The sequence below is a fragment of the Sorex araneus genome, chromosome 10, assembly GCF_027595985.1.
Source record: "Sorex araneus isolate mSorAra2 chromosome 10, mSorAra2.pri, whole genome shotgun sequence".
NCBI classification, from domain to species: Eukaryota; Metazoa; Chordata; class Mammalia; order Eulipotyphla; family Soricidae; genus Sorex; species Sorex araneus.
In genome coordinates this window covers 49,333,464-49,349,934 of record NC_073311.1, presented here as the reverse complement: position 1 = coordinate 49,349,934, position 16,471 = coordinate 49,333,464, and the positions used below count along the sequence as shown (strand labels likewise).

Genomic DNA, 16,471 nt, shown 5'->3' with positions numbered 1-16,471 from the left:
CCGACTGTTTGGGTGAAAGATAAATTACTATTTCTGTTTGTTTTAGAGATCACTGAGATATAACATCTTACCTAAGAAAGAAGGAAATGGTCCCTTCACGCTCATGGTTGATACAGTCCCTAAGAATTGTGATGGACTAGAGGCCCACAAGAAAATTCAGATTCATATCAACATTAGGTAAATCCCAATGACTATATGATCTTTTATATATTATGGTAAATTGATTTTTGTGCAGGGAACTTCATTGTCCAGGGCTATATAACTGACTATGAGATTCTTGAGGTATTTGACAAGAAATGTTCGTTCATTCTTAGTAAAAGGCATTGACATTGAGAATGTGCTACTACGATACCTACAGCGTGTGACTCATAATAATGAATTATACAAATGGCCATTCCAGAGCAGTAGTACAGCGGGTAGGGCGTTTGCCTTGCACACAGCTGACCTGGGTTTGATTCCTTCATCCCTCTCGGAGAGCCCAGCAAGCTACTGAGAGTATCCCACCCACACGGCAAAGTCTGGCAAGTTACCTGTGGCGTATTCAATATGTCAAAAACAATAACAACAAATCTCACAATGGAAACTTTACTGGTGCCCACATGAGCAAATCAATGAATAATGGGACGACAGTGCTACAGTGTTAGAAATGGTCATGGCAGAAGCAAGAGTAGATGGAGAAGCTGAGTGAGAGTTAGAAATATGGAGCACTAAAAATGAAAGAGATGTCTTGGAGCAGGAGAGAGAATAAAATGGGTAAGGACACTTGCCTTGCACATGTTCTAGCCAAATTCAATCCCCAGTACCCCATATGAATCCCCTAAGCACTGACAGAAGTGAGCCATGAGTATCACTGGATGTTCCCTCCCACGCTCCTCAAAAGAAAGAGATGATTCCTATATTAAAGGAACTCTAAGTGGTTTTGTTTGAATGTATTGTCTTATGCATTGACTTCATAGCTACACTGGGAAACAGCCCAGCTCCAACATGGTTATTGTTGATGTGAAGATGGTATCAGGATTCATACCTGTGAAAGCATCTGTGAAAAAGGTAAATCACAGGGGCCAGGATGCTACTACAATGGGGAGGGGGCTTGGTTAGATAATAAGTATATAACAGAGGCTACATTACCCCTATTTACAAAGAGATAGTAGGAATATTATAATAATATATAAATAATGTTAATAAAACCTTGGTCAACAGCTGCAAGAAATGCCTCAAATTCAAAGGACTGAAGTGAACACCAACCACGTCCTGATTTATTTTGAAAAGGTAAGATTGTCCTCAGCGACTAGGACAGTGCTACGAGAACTCCTAGAGTTTTCCTAAAGTTTAAAAACAATTTGGTTTACAAAAATAAAGCCTGTTGTTTCACATATAAAGAAGAGGGTGGAGAAAAACAGCCACAAAAGAAAATGAAGCTGGAACTACTAACAGGACTCACTTGACTCTGTGGCTGTCCATGAAACCTCTCTTTTGCCTTTCCTTTATCTGTCATTGAGCACATTATGTAGTTCCAACATGCCCCATTCTTTTCATAGGTTTTGGCAAACCAAAGGACTGAATAATGCCTCGCGAAGATAGGTGGATAGCTAATAACTAAGCTAACCTTTGATTCCAATTTAATTCCCCCCTCTCTCCAGTTAACCAGTGAAGTCTTGAGTTTCTCCTTCTCAGTGGAACAAGATATTCAAGTAGAGAACTTGAAGCCAGCTACTGTAAAAGCCTATGATTACTATGAGACAGGTGAGTCGGAGTCACACATGTCAAGGTTTAGAAAGAAATAAAATTAACTTAATAGTCACCTAGCTAAAACAAACTCCACAATCTCAGATAAGAAACATGACATATGTACACATTATGCTCAATTGTATATAACAACAACAACAACAAAAAAAAAAAAAAAGACAAACTCCAACCGTCTGCGACACACATGTATATCCAGAGGATAATCTTTAGTGAAATAAGTCAGATAAAGACAAACATCATATGATTTCACTGATATTTGGTACAACAAAGAAACAAAGCAAATGAAGCCAAGAGATAGTACAGCAGGTAGGACACTTTCTTGCATGTGGTAGACATGGGTTTGATCCCTAGCACCATATGTGGCCCCCAAAGAATGCCAGGAGTGATCCCTAAGCTTAAAGTCTGACAGAGCTCTGAGCTCACAGCGATAGACCAAAAGACAGAAAGAAAAAGGAAGGAAGGAAGGAAGGAAGGAAGGAAGGAAGGAAGGAAGGAAGGAAGGAAGGAAGGAAGGAAGGAAGGAAGGAAGGAAGGAAGGAAGGAAGGAAGGAAGGGAGGAAGGGAGGGAGGGAGGGAGGGAGGGAGTGCAGGGAGAGGGTGCAGGGAGAGGGTGCAGGAGAGGGGAAAAGTGAGGAAAAGAGGCGGGGGAGAGAGGGAGAAAGAGAAAGGAAGGGAGAAAGGGATGGAGGGAAAGAAAATTAACCAAATAAAAAAAAATAAATGTTTAAGACTACAAGACCATTATCACAGTGGAAAGGGAATTGAAGTGGGTAAAATGGGTCAAAATCATTCAAAATAATCCTGAGCAATAGTATAGTGGGTAGGGCGCTTGCCATGCACACAGCTGCCCCCAGCTCTGTCATTGGCAGCCCATATGATCCCCTGAGCCCTGCCAGGAGTAATTCTGAATGCAGAGCCAGGATTAAGCCCTGAACACTTCTAGGTATAGCACAGCCCATTTTTTACATGGTAAAAAGGAGCTTAAGTTGTGTTCTTGTTAAACTATATACAGATGCTGATATATAATAACAATTGAAACCTCCAGAATATTATAAACCAATATTACCTCAATAAAAAAATTTTACACCTATATTCTCTTACTGCAAGAAAAAGTGAGTTTATGGTTGTATATTAACCTCTCACATGCCCCTAAATAAGTTTAAGAAGATATTTTATAAATTCATTATGAAGCATTAAGTAAGGTGACCACCTTATTCTAAATTCACCAGAGAATGCTTGTTCAAGACTGAATGATTCCGTAAATATAGGAATAAACACATCTGCATATTGCAAATGTCTCACATCTGATTTCTGTCTTGAATAGTGTCACAAAAATCTAAAGTGTGTTCTAATGTATCAAGAAATTCTTCCACTTTGAAATAAAAACACAGCATGTTAGTAGTGTTAAAGCTTAAGTCTTTGGATCCAAAGAAGTTTATATGGAAAGGTAAAAATCAAATGATAAAATATAATTATGAAAGAAAAGTTGTACTGTGTCACAAAATATTCCATCAGTTCTGAATCTAGGTACAATTTTCTCTGATTTCCCTACATCAAAGATGAAGGGTTAATAAAGTAATTTTTTACAGGCTCCATAAATGTGATTTATACATTCTTAATTAATATAGATTATTTACAAGTAACTATGCATGACCCACTACAGACTTTCTTACTCTTTGTCTCCCATTTGTGTTTCAGATGAAATCACCATTAAGGAGTACACTGTTCCTTGTACTTCCGGTAAAGTATAAACAGTACAATCTTAATGTTAGCATAAAGAAAACAACATTTGCTGTCTTCATAAGGTTGTTTGTTGAGCATGTTCTTACCTTAATTAAAACCACCCTTGTGTCTTATTTATAATTTTAACATCTTAAAAAGTATAGTTTTAGCAATGTTTTATAGATTATCTTTGTAGAGAAAATATTATACTTTGCAGGTAAAGTATAATTGGTACCTGAAGTGGACAACTTAAATATGAATCTAGGAATTTGTCATGTGTAAAAAGCTGATCATTCAATTTTTACTTTACATTATATACCCAGTGGCCATATTTTACCACAATATTTCTAAACTATTTTTAAACTTATTTTAAGGTTGTAAAATTTTTCAATGTTGTTAATGAAAACAACCTTGTCATTAGAATTCATGCTATTCAAATAGTTGAAATTAAAATATTAATACTTTTTAGTAGATTACAGAGATTTCCTAATATTTCTTTGTTTTCTTTTGCTATCTAGGAACTAAAGAAATAAGTGCTTGAAAATGCAAACTTTCACCAGATGACTGTCTCTAACAATGAAGATTAAGGGCTTACTGAGAGGAAAAAATACTGCATGAAAGAAGGGATAGGAATTTGGAATAAACTTGTGTGTGCAATATTTGCAATAATCTCTTCTATTAGTTATTAGTGCCATGTACAATCTGAAATATGTTTATTATGTATATATTCTCCATTAACTTTTTTAAAAAATACTTAGAAATACATATTCAGAAACATTATAGGTGAAATTTTAATTTTAAAGAACCATCATCATACTCAATTAAAATACTATTTCGCCCATTCATTGACCAAGTTTACTCACTCATTCTCCTTTTGTTTTCAAATTAAAACTAGTAAATGAACAGGTTCTAAATGACTAGGCCAAGGAAAAGGTGATACTTTTATGATTATTCTGAGTATTTCTGTATTTCTAGTTTATTAATAAAGCTGTCTTCTTCCATAACTTAAAGCAATCCAAAAAGCTTAAAATGGTATAAGTCTAGTTTTTCACTTTAAGTGCTCTGTCACAACTCCCTATAATAGAGAGTGGTTGGGGGAGGAAGGGTGGCGAGAAGGTAGAGAAACCGGGGACACTGGTGGTAGAAAATGTATGTTGGTGAAGGAACGGATGTTGGAACATTGTATGAGTGAAACCCAGTCATAAACAACTTTGTAACAGTGGTTCAATAAATTTTTAAAATTTTTTTTAAATCTTTCTACCATCAAAATTCTCCAGCAATATTTATCTTGTATATGTCTATGGTGATCATGAGGAAAATAAAGAGAATAAGATGACTTTAGATTTTATGTCATGATTTTCTGTTATTCGATATATATTTGGTTGAAAAATTGATTTATGTATTTTAACATGTCCCAATATTCTCCCTCCCTGAATGTTTGATTTGTATTAAATACAAAGTAGAAATTTTAAGATATTTCTTTATAACAATTTTAATAATATAAAAAACACAGTTATTAAAATGACAATAATGAGAAAATCTTTACAATTTTTACAATTTTTTGCAAGTCTTTTTTTTTCTACAAAAGTTAAGAATCAGACATAATGGAAAACATTAAAATAAGAAAAATTCAAGGTGAAAAAGGCAAAGGTTCTATTTGAATCTAATCATTATCAAGCAAAGTTTTACTGAAAAAATCTGAGCCAACATGTAATATGTACTCATTTAACAAAACTAAACTTGTCACTTTCAGTAAATGATACTGGATTACTCAAAGTCTGTTAATATATAAGCCACACAAAAGACTTTCATCATCAATGCCCATAAATAACACTTGGTCCAAATTTTCTCATTAGGCAATTAGTGGTTGAATATTATAAAATTAAGTTATATTTTAATCAAGCATCTAAAATAGGAGGAAATGTATTTATTAGAGTTCATAAAGTAAAATAGCACTTTTTCTATGAAACAATTTATTTTTTGTATTGGTCTAATAGGTGGATTTTAGTAATGGTAATTTCTTATCTTGACAAATTATTTGTGAAATGTAGCCAACTTTTGAAAGGAATATATATATATTTATGTTATATAAAATTATATTTTCAAGCAAGTAATAAAACACATTTTTTTAATTTTTTTTTTTTATTGAATCACCATGTGGAAAGTTACAAAGCTTTCAAGTTTAAGTCTCAGTTATACAATGTTCAAACATCCATCCCTTCACCAGTGCACATATTCCACCACCAAGAACCACAGTAAACCTCCCCCACACACCCTCACTCCTCCAGCCCCCCACCCTGCCTGTGTAGCTGATAAATTTCACTTTACTTTCTCTTTACTTTGATTACATTCAATATTTCAACAAAAAATTAACTATTATTGTTTGGAGTTTCCCTCCCCAAAGTCGGACCTGCTGAAAAGGAAGCATTTAATAATTTGTTTTCCATTGCTGAGAATGAAGAGATGAGGTTGTGCGGCTGCAATAGCAGCTGCGCGGTTTTGGATTTCTGTATTAATAAAACACAATTTTAAATAATAAAGTGACTGATGCTATTACATAGTCAAGTATTTTAAATAATCCAATAATCAGTATTATGCAATAAATAGCTCAAAGAACATCTAGGTGGCTAGACAATTTAACAAGAAGCTTTTCAGATAAAAGTGGTGGTGGATTAGGTATAAAGCTGAATAATGTAAATTATGCCATAAAATATTTTGGATTATTTGTTCCACTTGGAAGATATATTTACACATGTACATGATAATCTATAAATCACCACTAAATTTTCAGCTTTTAATGAGTATACAGTGAGATTAATTTTATATATTCCCTTAGATAATCCTTAAGGGAACTTGTCCCCCATATTTTGTTGAAAGCAAACACTACTCATTTGCCTCTGTTATTTTTTTTAAATTTTGGTAGTTTTTGTGACATTCATTCCTCTCCATTAATTTTTCTAGCTTTTTCAGATAGATTAATAATAATTATTTGATTAAGACTAATTTGATGTAGACTAATTTTTTCCATGACCACAAGACAGCTCAATGACCATGTAGTCTTCTTCCAATTTGTCTGCAAATTCTTCAGTATTAAGTATCTTCTAAAGTTTCCCAATTAACTTCTGTTTAGAAATTTTCATACAGAATTTTGGTTTAGACATTTAAAATTTCCAATAGCTATTTATTCTAGCTTTAGTAAAGTTGGTATGAGTTTGAAATAAGATATTATAATATGTTTAAGTTTCACTTAACCATAAAGAAAAAAAACCTACAGTAATTACACAAAAGAAAATGGTAAAGATGTCAAAGCATACCAAAACACACAAAATGAGAAAATAGGATAGAAGCAAAAATCTTCAAAAAAAATTTATAGATATGTAATCAGAAAACAATGAACTGAATTGCAATAGTTAGCCCTTACCATACCAATAACTATCTTATACATAAATAGATTAAATACTTCAGATTAAATACTTCAATTAAAAGACATAGAATGACTGAATACATATAAACAAAATTCAATGAGTGATGCTTAAGAGATCCATGTTATCCTTAAAGGTATGTACAGTCTGATTACAAAAGGATACAACAAGATATTTCAATCAAATATTAATTTATAATTTATAACTTACTTGCAATACATAAAATCTACTTTAAACTAAATATGGTAAGAGATTGCTATATAATGGTAAGGAGATTATGTCCTTAAGAAGATACAGAACTTGTGTGAGTATTCATGCTTCTAATATGAAAACACTTCAATATGAAAAGCAAAAACTAAGAGACAAAAGGGAAAAGATTATGTAAAAATAAAGAGCAGTACAAAAGTTGAGAACACTAATATTTCAGTCTCAACAGGGGATAATTATAATCTCATAATCCTATAGAGAATTCACAAGAGTGGATGATTTGAAAAACATTTCAGACCAATTTGTTTAAAAGACTTGTAGACAACGTCAATGTTCTTCAATGTAGAATGTGAATGCCATATTTCACTGCATAATTTTCACTACTGTGCATATTTTTACCCTTTTATAGTGTCAGAGGCACAGTGTTTTTAAATGTTTCACATAATGGTCACACTTTTTTTTTTTTTAAAAAAAAAGAGGGTATAAAATCTGCCATAAACTGGATGAAATACGGTTCTTTTCAAGCACACATGGACATTTCCTAGAATAAACCATATGCTAGACATCAAGTTAGCAAATTCAAGAAGATTGAAATTATATGAAGCATATTCTCTGATTAAGTGTATTCTCACAAAATTAATGGTAAAAATCAAAATGCAGAAAATAATTAACAAAGATTTAGCATTGAAAATTAACAAAATAGGTACAAACAGCATATATTCAACATAATAAAGGCCATTTATGTTGATCCACAGCTAATACCATGCTCAGTGGTGAAACCTATAATCACTTCCTCTACATTCAACACTAAAAAAGGATCCCCATTTCATCACTCTTATTTAGCATTGTACTGAAAATCTTAGCCAGACCAACCCAGGCAAGGGAAAAGAAAGCATAAGAATTCGAAACCAAAAGAAGAATTCTATCTATCTTTAGATTATGCTATTTTATATCCAGAAAGCCCTAAAAATTTCACCAAATACTAGTATATGTAATCAAAAAATTTACTTCAACAAGTAAAAATTATTCTTTTCATATACACAAAAATTAATTTTAAGAATTAAATAAAATGATAGTAATTAGAGTAGGCCTGTAGCACTGTGGTCCTGTTGTTCCTCAATTCGCTCAAGTGGGCACCAGTAACGTCTCTATTGTGAGACTTGTTACTGTTTTTGGCATATTGAATACGCCATGGTTAGCATGCCAGGCTCTGCTGTGCGGGTGGGATACTCTCTGTAGCTTGCCAGGCTCTCTGAGAGGGACGGAGGAATCGAACCCCGGTTGGCCATGTGCAAGGCAAACACCCTATCCGTTGTGCTATCACTCCAGTGCTCATCAGAATGTACACAAGTCTTACTATATGGTGCTTGCACACATGTGGTTGATGTGTGCTGGAGGTCACACACTTTATTGTGGTGCCAGGGATACAAACAATAGTGAAGAGCTAAGCTAGCATCTGACTGGTCACAGGGTGTGTTATGCAGTTAAATTTACGGCCTGGTGCCTTCAAAGCTGAAACTCTACCACCGGGCTATCTCCAGGCCTCTTCTCATTTTATAGCTGAAAATATTATCTAGTTTATAGCCCAACATCCATACAAGTTTTAGTAAAGTTTCCTCGTATCTATAAAGAATGTCATCAGAATCTTGATGGGATTGCATAGAATCTGTATAATACTTTAGATAGGATATCATTCTGACAGTGCTAATTCTTCCAATTTATGAACTTGGGATGTTTTTCTATTTCTTTTCTTCTCCTTCTCCTCCTCCTCCTCCTCCTTCTCCTCCTCCTCCTTCTTCCTCCTCCATTTTCTCCTCCTCCTCAATCTCCTCCTTCCTTTTTTTAATTTTATTTTTATTTATTTATTTATTTATTTATTTGGTTTTAGGGTCACACCCGGCGATGCACAGGGGTTACTCCTGGCTCATGCACTCAGGAATTACTCCTGGCGGTACTCGAGGGACCATATGGGATGCTGGGAATCAAACCTGGGTTGGCCACATACAAGGCAAATACCCTACCCGCTGTGCTACTGCTCCAGCCCCATCCTTCCTTTGGAAAAAAAAAAAAATCAATCACCATGGGATTATAATCCGAAGAGCCTAGCAAGCTCCCCCTGGCATATTTGATATACCAAATACAGTAACAATAACAGATCTCATTCCCCAGCCCTGAAAAGAGCCTCCAATCATTGGGAAAAATGAGTAAGGAGAGGCTGCTAACATCTCAGGGCTGGGACGAATGGAGACATTACTGGAACCCACTCAAGTAAATCCATGAACAACGGGGATGACAGTGACAGTTACACCATGTCATACACAGTTGCAAAGTTGTTCATGATTGGGTTTCAGTCATACAATGACCCAACACCCCTCCCTTCACTAGTCTACATCTCTCACTACCAATGTCCCCCATTTCCCTCCTGCCAAACCCACACCCCCATCTCCTGGCTCTGGCCTGCCTCGTAAACATTTTGAGGTTTGTCTGTAGAGATATTTCACATATTGGTTAATTGTAATTAGTTAATAATTTTTGTGTTTGAGTACCACAGACAAGTATGCAATCCCATTTCATCTCAACAATAAAAACAACAAAAGAAAGGAGCAGGATCAAAAGTGAGGAAATGTCATTATTTTTTTAAAAAAACCGGACCTTCGAGGACATTCTGTTAAGTGAAATCAGACAGAGAAAGACTATGTGGGCTCACTTATTATAAATGGGATCTACAATTAAGATTTTTCTTTTTTGACATACATTCAGTGGTGCTCAGTGCTTGCTCCTGGTTTCGTGCTCAGCAAACTGTCCCGGTGCTGCTCTGGTGACTTTCTGCAACGTTGGGGATCAAACTCAACACTGGTCAGCAAGGAAAGCTCCTGATACTCTCTCTATACTACCTTTCCGGCCCTCCTAGAATTAAAAACCAACACCCTAAAAGAAAAATAGGATTTGTGGGTAGGAGGGGTGGGGGCTTCTAAAATCTCAGGGCTAGGATGAATGGAGACGTTACTGAGACCGCTCAAGAAAAATCGAAGCTCAATGGGATGGTGATGATGATGAGGGGTGGGGTTGGCTGAGGGTGATAAAAAGCTATGAACTTCCAGTTCTAGCACCCTATGAAAAATTTTAGATTTCAGGAGCACACGGCTGTAGCACACAACATCTCATACAATTATGCCACTGATATACCAAGAATAACCCCCACATTTGATGGATTATAAGATCGAAAACACCCAAGCTTGATTATATATATGTGTGTGTATACATATGTATATACATATATATATATATGTATATATATATATATATAAAAGCACACAAGAATTGAACTCTAACAACATGTTAATGAGATTAAATAGCTCCAAGATGAGACACAACAATTTTCACACACTTTTCTCTAAGGAAATCTTTTTGGATCATTTCTAGCTAATTATTCATAACAAGCAACACCAAATTATTTAGCACTTTCCCTTGGGGCAGGCTTGGGTAGTGGTAAGGAAAGTCAAAATAATGGTGGTGGAGAGGTATAATGGTGGTGGGATTGGTATTGAAATATTAAATGTAGTGGATTACTGTGAACAACTCTTTGAAAAAAATTTTTTATTTTAAAAACTAAAAAAATAAAAAAAAGAAAGAAGCCCCAACATGTCATACAACACAGGGTAGTTATAGTCTACACGGCTGTTTATTATGTACAAGTATTAAAAGATTACAATTGCAAGAGTTCTCATCACAGAAGAAATAAAATCTTGTATATGGTTCTTAGTTCACACCAAGTGTTCCTCAGAGGCTGTTGCATTGATCTGGAGTCATTCCCAGGGGTGTTCAGGGGACCATGCAGTCTTAGGAATCGAACCCGAGCCTCCTGCATGCCCTATTAGCCATACCCTCAGTCCAGAAGTTTAAAAAAATCTCATTTTTCTCTATTGCTCTTATGTGATATAATAGTACTGACAACCTTTGGCAGTGATTACTGTACAGCAAGTGTCTTTTATGCTATTAAACTGACAGTAGGATGTAAGCCAACTCTATCTCAGCAAAGCTGGCAGTGGGAAGAGGTCAGCCGGAACAGAAATGAGGCAATCACAGGGAGTAATGACCCTTCCACAGAATCTGTGCCATGTGAGCTCGAATTGGAGGTTTCCGGGATTGAACTGGTTTGCAAATAGCAGCCCACATGAAGTCTGGTGAATTTAAAGAGCTCAGGGACCAGGCCAGACACAGTAGTCTCCGCGATCCTGCCTCACTATGGGGAAAGACAGGCTTCCTCATTCAATTCTTAGTCTACTCCTCCTCGCCTTGTGTTCCACCAATGCCTCAGACTCTGCAGAACCGTAAGTCTTCAAGTTACTTTCCCCAGGGCCAGGGCAAATTCTTCCAGTTTCTTCCTTATCTTTTTTTTTAGCTTTGTCTTTTCTACCAAATGCCACTCCTATGTTTCTTAAATCAACATATAAACTTAGGAGAGCAACCACAAATAGCTGTCTTTTACCATACACTTAAAATGAATTTTTTTCTCCACTGCATCTGCATCAGAATCTGTTACAGATTGTCACTGTCATTTCCTTGCTCATCGATTTGTTCGAGTGGGCACCAGTAACGTCTCTCGATTGTGAGACTTACTTGTTACTGGGTTTTTTTTCTTTTTTTGGCACATCCAATACTGGGTAGCTTGCCAGGCTCTGCCGTGTGGGTGCGATACTCTCGGTAGCTTGCCGGGCTCTCCTAGAGGGGCGGAGGAATCAAACACAGGTCAGCCTCATAAAAGGCGAACGCCCTACCGCTGTGCTATCATTCCAGCCCGCGTCAGAATTATAAAAACGAAAAGTTGAACAAGGAAGCATGGTTTTAGAAGACAGTCACCTCAGACTTCAAAAATTCATTCTTTCAAATAATCAAATTTCTCTCTCATGATTCTCCTTTTGCCTCACTCACAGTTAGAGAAGTAACCTCATCCCCTTGCATTCTACCCAGAGGCATACAACAGACAACTATTCCATCCACTGAACACTATTATTTTATATCATATCATTTTTAAAAAATAACTACGTGGTACAAACAGGAGCTGTTTTCTCCTCCTTACACAGACAACCTTAGCTTATTCCCCTATCTTTAGTGCTTGCTGTACTCAATGGTAGCTATTATCTAAAATATCCAGTAATTGTTCTCTCCCACCTGTGGCAGTAAGCTTCGGAGAGACACAGTAAAACATGATGAGAAAGCACTGCACTTAGCACTGTCATCCCTTTGTTCATTGATTTACTCGAGTGGGCACCAGTAACGTCTCCATTGTGAGACTTGTTGTTACTGTTTTTGGCATATTGAATACATCACAGGTAGCTTGCCAGGCTCTGCTGTAAGGGCAGGATGTTCTCGGTAGCTTGCTGGGCTCTCCGAGAGGGATGGAGGAATCCAACCTGGGTGGGCCGTGTGCAAGGCTAACGCCCTACCCACTGTGCTCCAGTGATGAGAAAGAGAACTTTAAAATTTACCAGTTTAATACTTACTTAATTCAATCACTCATCAAAGCCAAATTTTTAAATGCAAATATTTAAGATTAAGCAATGCATTAATGCTAGAGTCTCGTGGGGGCTGGAGAGATAGCACAGCGGGTAAGGCGTTTGCCTTGCACGCGGCCGACCCGGGTTCAAATCCCAGCATCCCATATGGTCCCCTGAGCACGGCCAGGGGTAATTCCTGAGTGCAGAGCCAGGAGTAACCCCTGTGCATCGCCAGGTGTGACCCAAAACGCAAAAAAAAAAAAAAAAGAGTCTCTTGCCCCCGCACCTGGCTGTCTTCACCGGGCCCCTCAGAGCAGGGCGGGTTGAGTTTCCCTCCCCATCCCGAGCAGAGCCCCTGCAACCAAGGACCTCCAGAACTCAGCCACAGCCATGCTCAAGGCCACTGTCCACACGCTGGACAAGCCTCACGCATGAAGGAACCAGGTGTGCGGGACCTGGGGCTGAGATCTCCAAGCCTGCTCGGATAGGGACTGGGTCTCCATCCACACTCCCTATTTTCCAGTAGCTTGGCAGCCACCCCAACAAACTGCTCCTGGCACCGTGTAATCACATCAATTGCCAAGATCCAGAGACTATTAAACAATGCTCCCGGAAGCAAGGCCACATTCAAGGCCTCGAGACCTCGTGTAGCCTAGTTATCCCTCTCAGAGAACCTGGCAAAGCTCTGAGAGCATCCTGCCCACACGGCAGAGCCTGGCAAACTACCCGTGGCCTATTCAGTATGCCAAAAACAGTAACAACAAGACTCAAAATGGAGATGTTACTGGTGCCTGCTTGAGCAAATCGATGAGCAATGGCATGACAGTGACAGTGATATAAAATTGAAATATCGTTAGTTCTAACTTCCAATAGACTGATTATCTCTAGGGCACTACTGATGAGTAATGGACATATTTTTTCACATATTTATTTTTAATTCATTGAGGTAATGTTAATTTACATGATTGTATGTTTTAGGGTACAATATCATGTATGCCTCTTCAAAAAATATATTATTGGGGCCAAAGAGATACTAGAGGGCTTAAGACACTTGCCTTATACACAGAAAATCTTCATTGGATCCCTGCCTTCATATATGGCCTGAGCAATCCCAGCAATAATTAATTCCTGAGCACAAAGCCAGGAGTAAGCCTTGTTATGTCCCATAAGATTCACACACACAGTCACACATACATACAAATGATAAATAACATTATACAACATAGCACTGCAGAGCCAAAGCAACTATAATGCTAACTCTTTATTAATTAGTGATAGAACTTCCATTTTGCTCTTCTCAGTCCAGTGGTTCCTGGTATAAAACTGATTATTGCAATATATACTCTGATAGAAAACATATTTATGATTGAAAATGCTGATTGTTCCCCATGTTTCCTTTTTCTCTTTCCAGCCAGTATATGGTGCTGGTCCCCTCGCTGCTCCACACCGGGTCGGGACCTGGGAAAGGCTGCCTCCTGCTGAAGTTCTTGAATGAGTCAGTGACTGTTAGTGCTTCACTGGAGTCTGCCACAGGAAACCACAGTCTCTTCACTGACCTGGTGGCTGACAAGGATTTATTCCAATGTGTCTCCTTCCCAGTGAGTACTAATCGTCTCTCCCAGTCTGCTACCTCCTATCAAGCAATGACAGAGATGTGGTGCTGAACCCCAAAACTACTTTAGCTAGTGCTTCAGAAAGGACTAATGAGAGTTTACTGAAGAACAAAGCATGGATTTATGCCTGATGAGAAGAGAAATAATTATTTATAGATGCCAAAGTTGAATTTAAGTTCTTTTTTTTTAATTTTTGTGTCACACCCAGTAATGCTCAGGGGTCACTCCTGTCTCTGCACTCAGAAATTACTTCTGGAGGTGCTCGGGGGACCATATGGGATGCCAGGAATTGAACCTGAGTTGACCGCATGCAAGGCAAATGTTATTCCCACTGTATTATCTCTCTGGCGCCATATTTAAGTTCTCAAATCAATTAACAAATAAAATAGTATGATCTGGAGGAGGAGTCTTCTGGCTTCGATATATAAACTCTTTAACCAGGATTGAAAAATGCCTTAAAACAAATACAAAAATTATGATGGATAACATGTAGCATAAGTCATTTCTTATACTGGGTTTTAGGTGTCTTTTTCCTTTAAATGTATAAATGATGTAAGATACCACAAATTAGCATGCCTTGCCTCTTTGAGGTTCCCCTGCTTGAGAAACTTAACTCTTATATTATCCCATCAGAATATATAATTAGAAATGTTTCTATTCACTCCTTAAGAACAAAATTTAAAGTTTGTACAATACTGTATGTATATAGTATGCTGTAAAAAACTAAAGCACGCCGAGGGGCGCGTGCACTCGCGGGCTCTCCGGGCGGCTCTGTCTCACCACCCGCGTTTGGTGCTCTGGAACCGCAGTGTGTGGACTGGATCGGGACGGCCGGTGGTCAAGGACAGGCGAAGGAAGAACGAGGACCAAGCTGGTTGCTGATTAGTTACCGTTTATTCAATCTTCAATCTTTCTCATCTCCCGCACTCCCAGCTCCGGCCTCTCTCTGGATCTACTGCTCAACTGCTGCCTCTCTCTGGCTTCTCTCTCTCCTCCCCCTTGTCTCTCCCACCTTGCCCTTGAGGCTACAACCAGCCAGGTAGCCAAATTAACATAAGAAAGCCCTTCCTGAGGGCAGGGCACTCCAAAGCCCTTCCTCACTCTTAAGGTTTTTTTTCTTTTCCTTAGTCCAGGAACTCATTAACATCTTAATACTAGTTATTTTTGTATGGACATAGCAAGGGATACATTGAGGCTTGCAAGGCAGCTCTCCTGGCAACATCTTGCCACAGGCTCAGACCACAGCACTCCGGCCAGATTAATCATTCCTCACCCTAGCAGGGTCCAAATGTAGTATCACTGTTTGGATCATGACAGCATTTGTCCATGATCAAGCTCTTAACTTATAGTTAAGCATTAGGCACTTTGGCCAGGCCCATCTCAATGTCAGGGTAGCACACAACTCACCGCTTGCCCTGGGTCCTTCTTGTCCCACGTCGGGACCGTGCTTTGGGGGTGCTAAGAAGTAAGGGCAGCTGAGGCTTAGGTCAAGAGAACAGATGCCCTGGAGGAAAATATCATGTAGAGTCAAATGACTCCCAGGTTACAAAAGCATAACATTTGTTAAGTCTTCCTGTGTCCATACAAAAAGGACTTGCTCTGAATAAACTATGCAAAGGACTCAAGGAGAAGAGAAAAACATTATTTACAAGTCAACAGAACACTAAGAAAGAAGCTACAAATAAACAAAGAGGAATGGGAGCACTGTAATGGGAGTAACCCAATAAACCTAAACTACTGAGGCTATGTTATCCTACAGTATACTATACTATATTATGTATATAGCATACTATACTATATGTATATATAGTGTACTATACTACATTATATGTATATATGCATACTATATACATATTGTATATAGTATACCATAGTGTATATATGGGCTGGAACGATAGCGCAGCAGGCAGGGCGTTCGCCTTGCACGCAGTCGACCTGGTTTCGATTCCTCTGCCCCTCTTGGAGAGCCGGGCAATTTATCGAGAGTATCTTGCCAGCACAGCAGAGCCTGGCAAACTACCCGTGGCATATTCTATATGCCAAAAACAGTAACAACAAGTCTCACAATGGAGATGTTACTGGTGCCCGCTGGAGCAAATCGATGAGCAACGGGGTGACAGTGACAGTATGTGTGTGTGTGTGTATATATATATATATATGTATATATACCATACGTATATAGTATAGTAAAGTTTTTACTATACTAAACTCAACTTCACTATAAAGTTACAAAGATTTTCTTGCAAAAAAAGGAACAAAATTT

The 16,471-nt window shown here is 37.8% G+C and overlaps 2 protein-coding genes across 2 annotated transcripts in view; both read left to right on the top strand.

Moving 5' to 3' along the window:
- LOC101550374 (pregnancy zone protein-like) overlaps positions 1-4,760 on the top strand; it is a 57,376-nt gene extending 52,616 nt beyond the window's left edge. Inside the window, exons 31-36 of the mRNA XM_055118438.1 lie at positions 47-177; positions 957-1,047; positions 1,201-1,269; positions 1,641-1,743; positions 3,445-3,486; positions 3,987-4,760. Coding sequence (XP_054974413.1) covers positions 47-177; positions 957-1,047; positions 1,201-1,269; positions 1,641-1,743; positions 3,445-3,486; positions 3,987-4,009 — 459 coding nt within the window. The 3' untranslated portion in view covers positions 4,010-4,760. The remainder of the gene's footprint in view (positions 1-46; positions 178-956; positions 1,048-1,200; positions 1,270-1,640; positions 1,744-3,444; positions 3,487-3,986) is intronic.
- Positions 4,761-11,310: 6,550 nt separating this feature from the next.
- The window catches only part of LOC101550113 (PZP alpha-2-macroglobulin like), a 41,538-nt gene continuing 36,377 nt past the window's right edge, over positions 11,311-16,471 (top strand). Inside the window, 2 exon segments of the mRNA XM_055118237.1 lie at positions 11,311-11,428; positions 14,007-14,193. Coding sequence (XP_054974212.1) covers positions 11,343-11,428; positions 14,007-14,193 — 273 coding nt within the window. The 5' untranslated portion in view covers positions 11,311-11,342.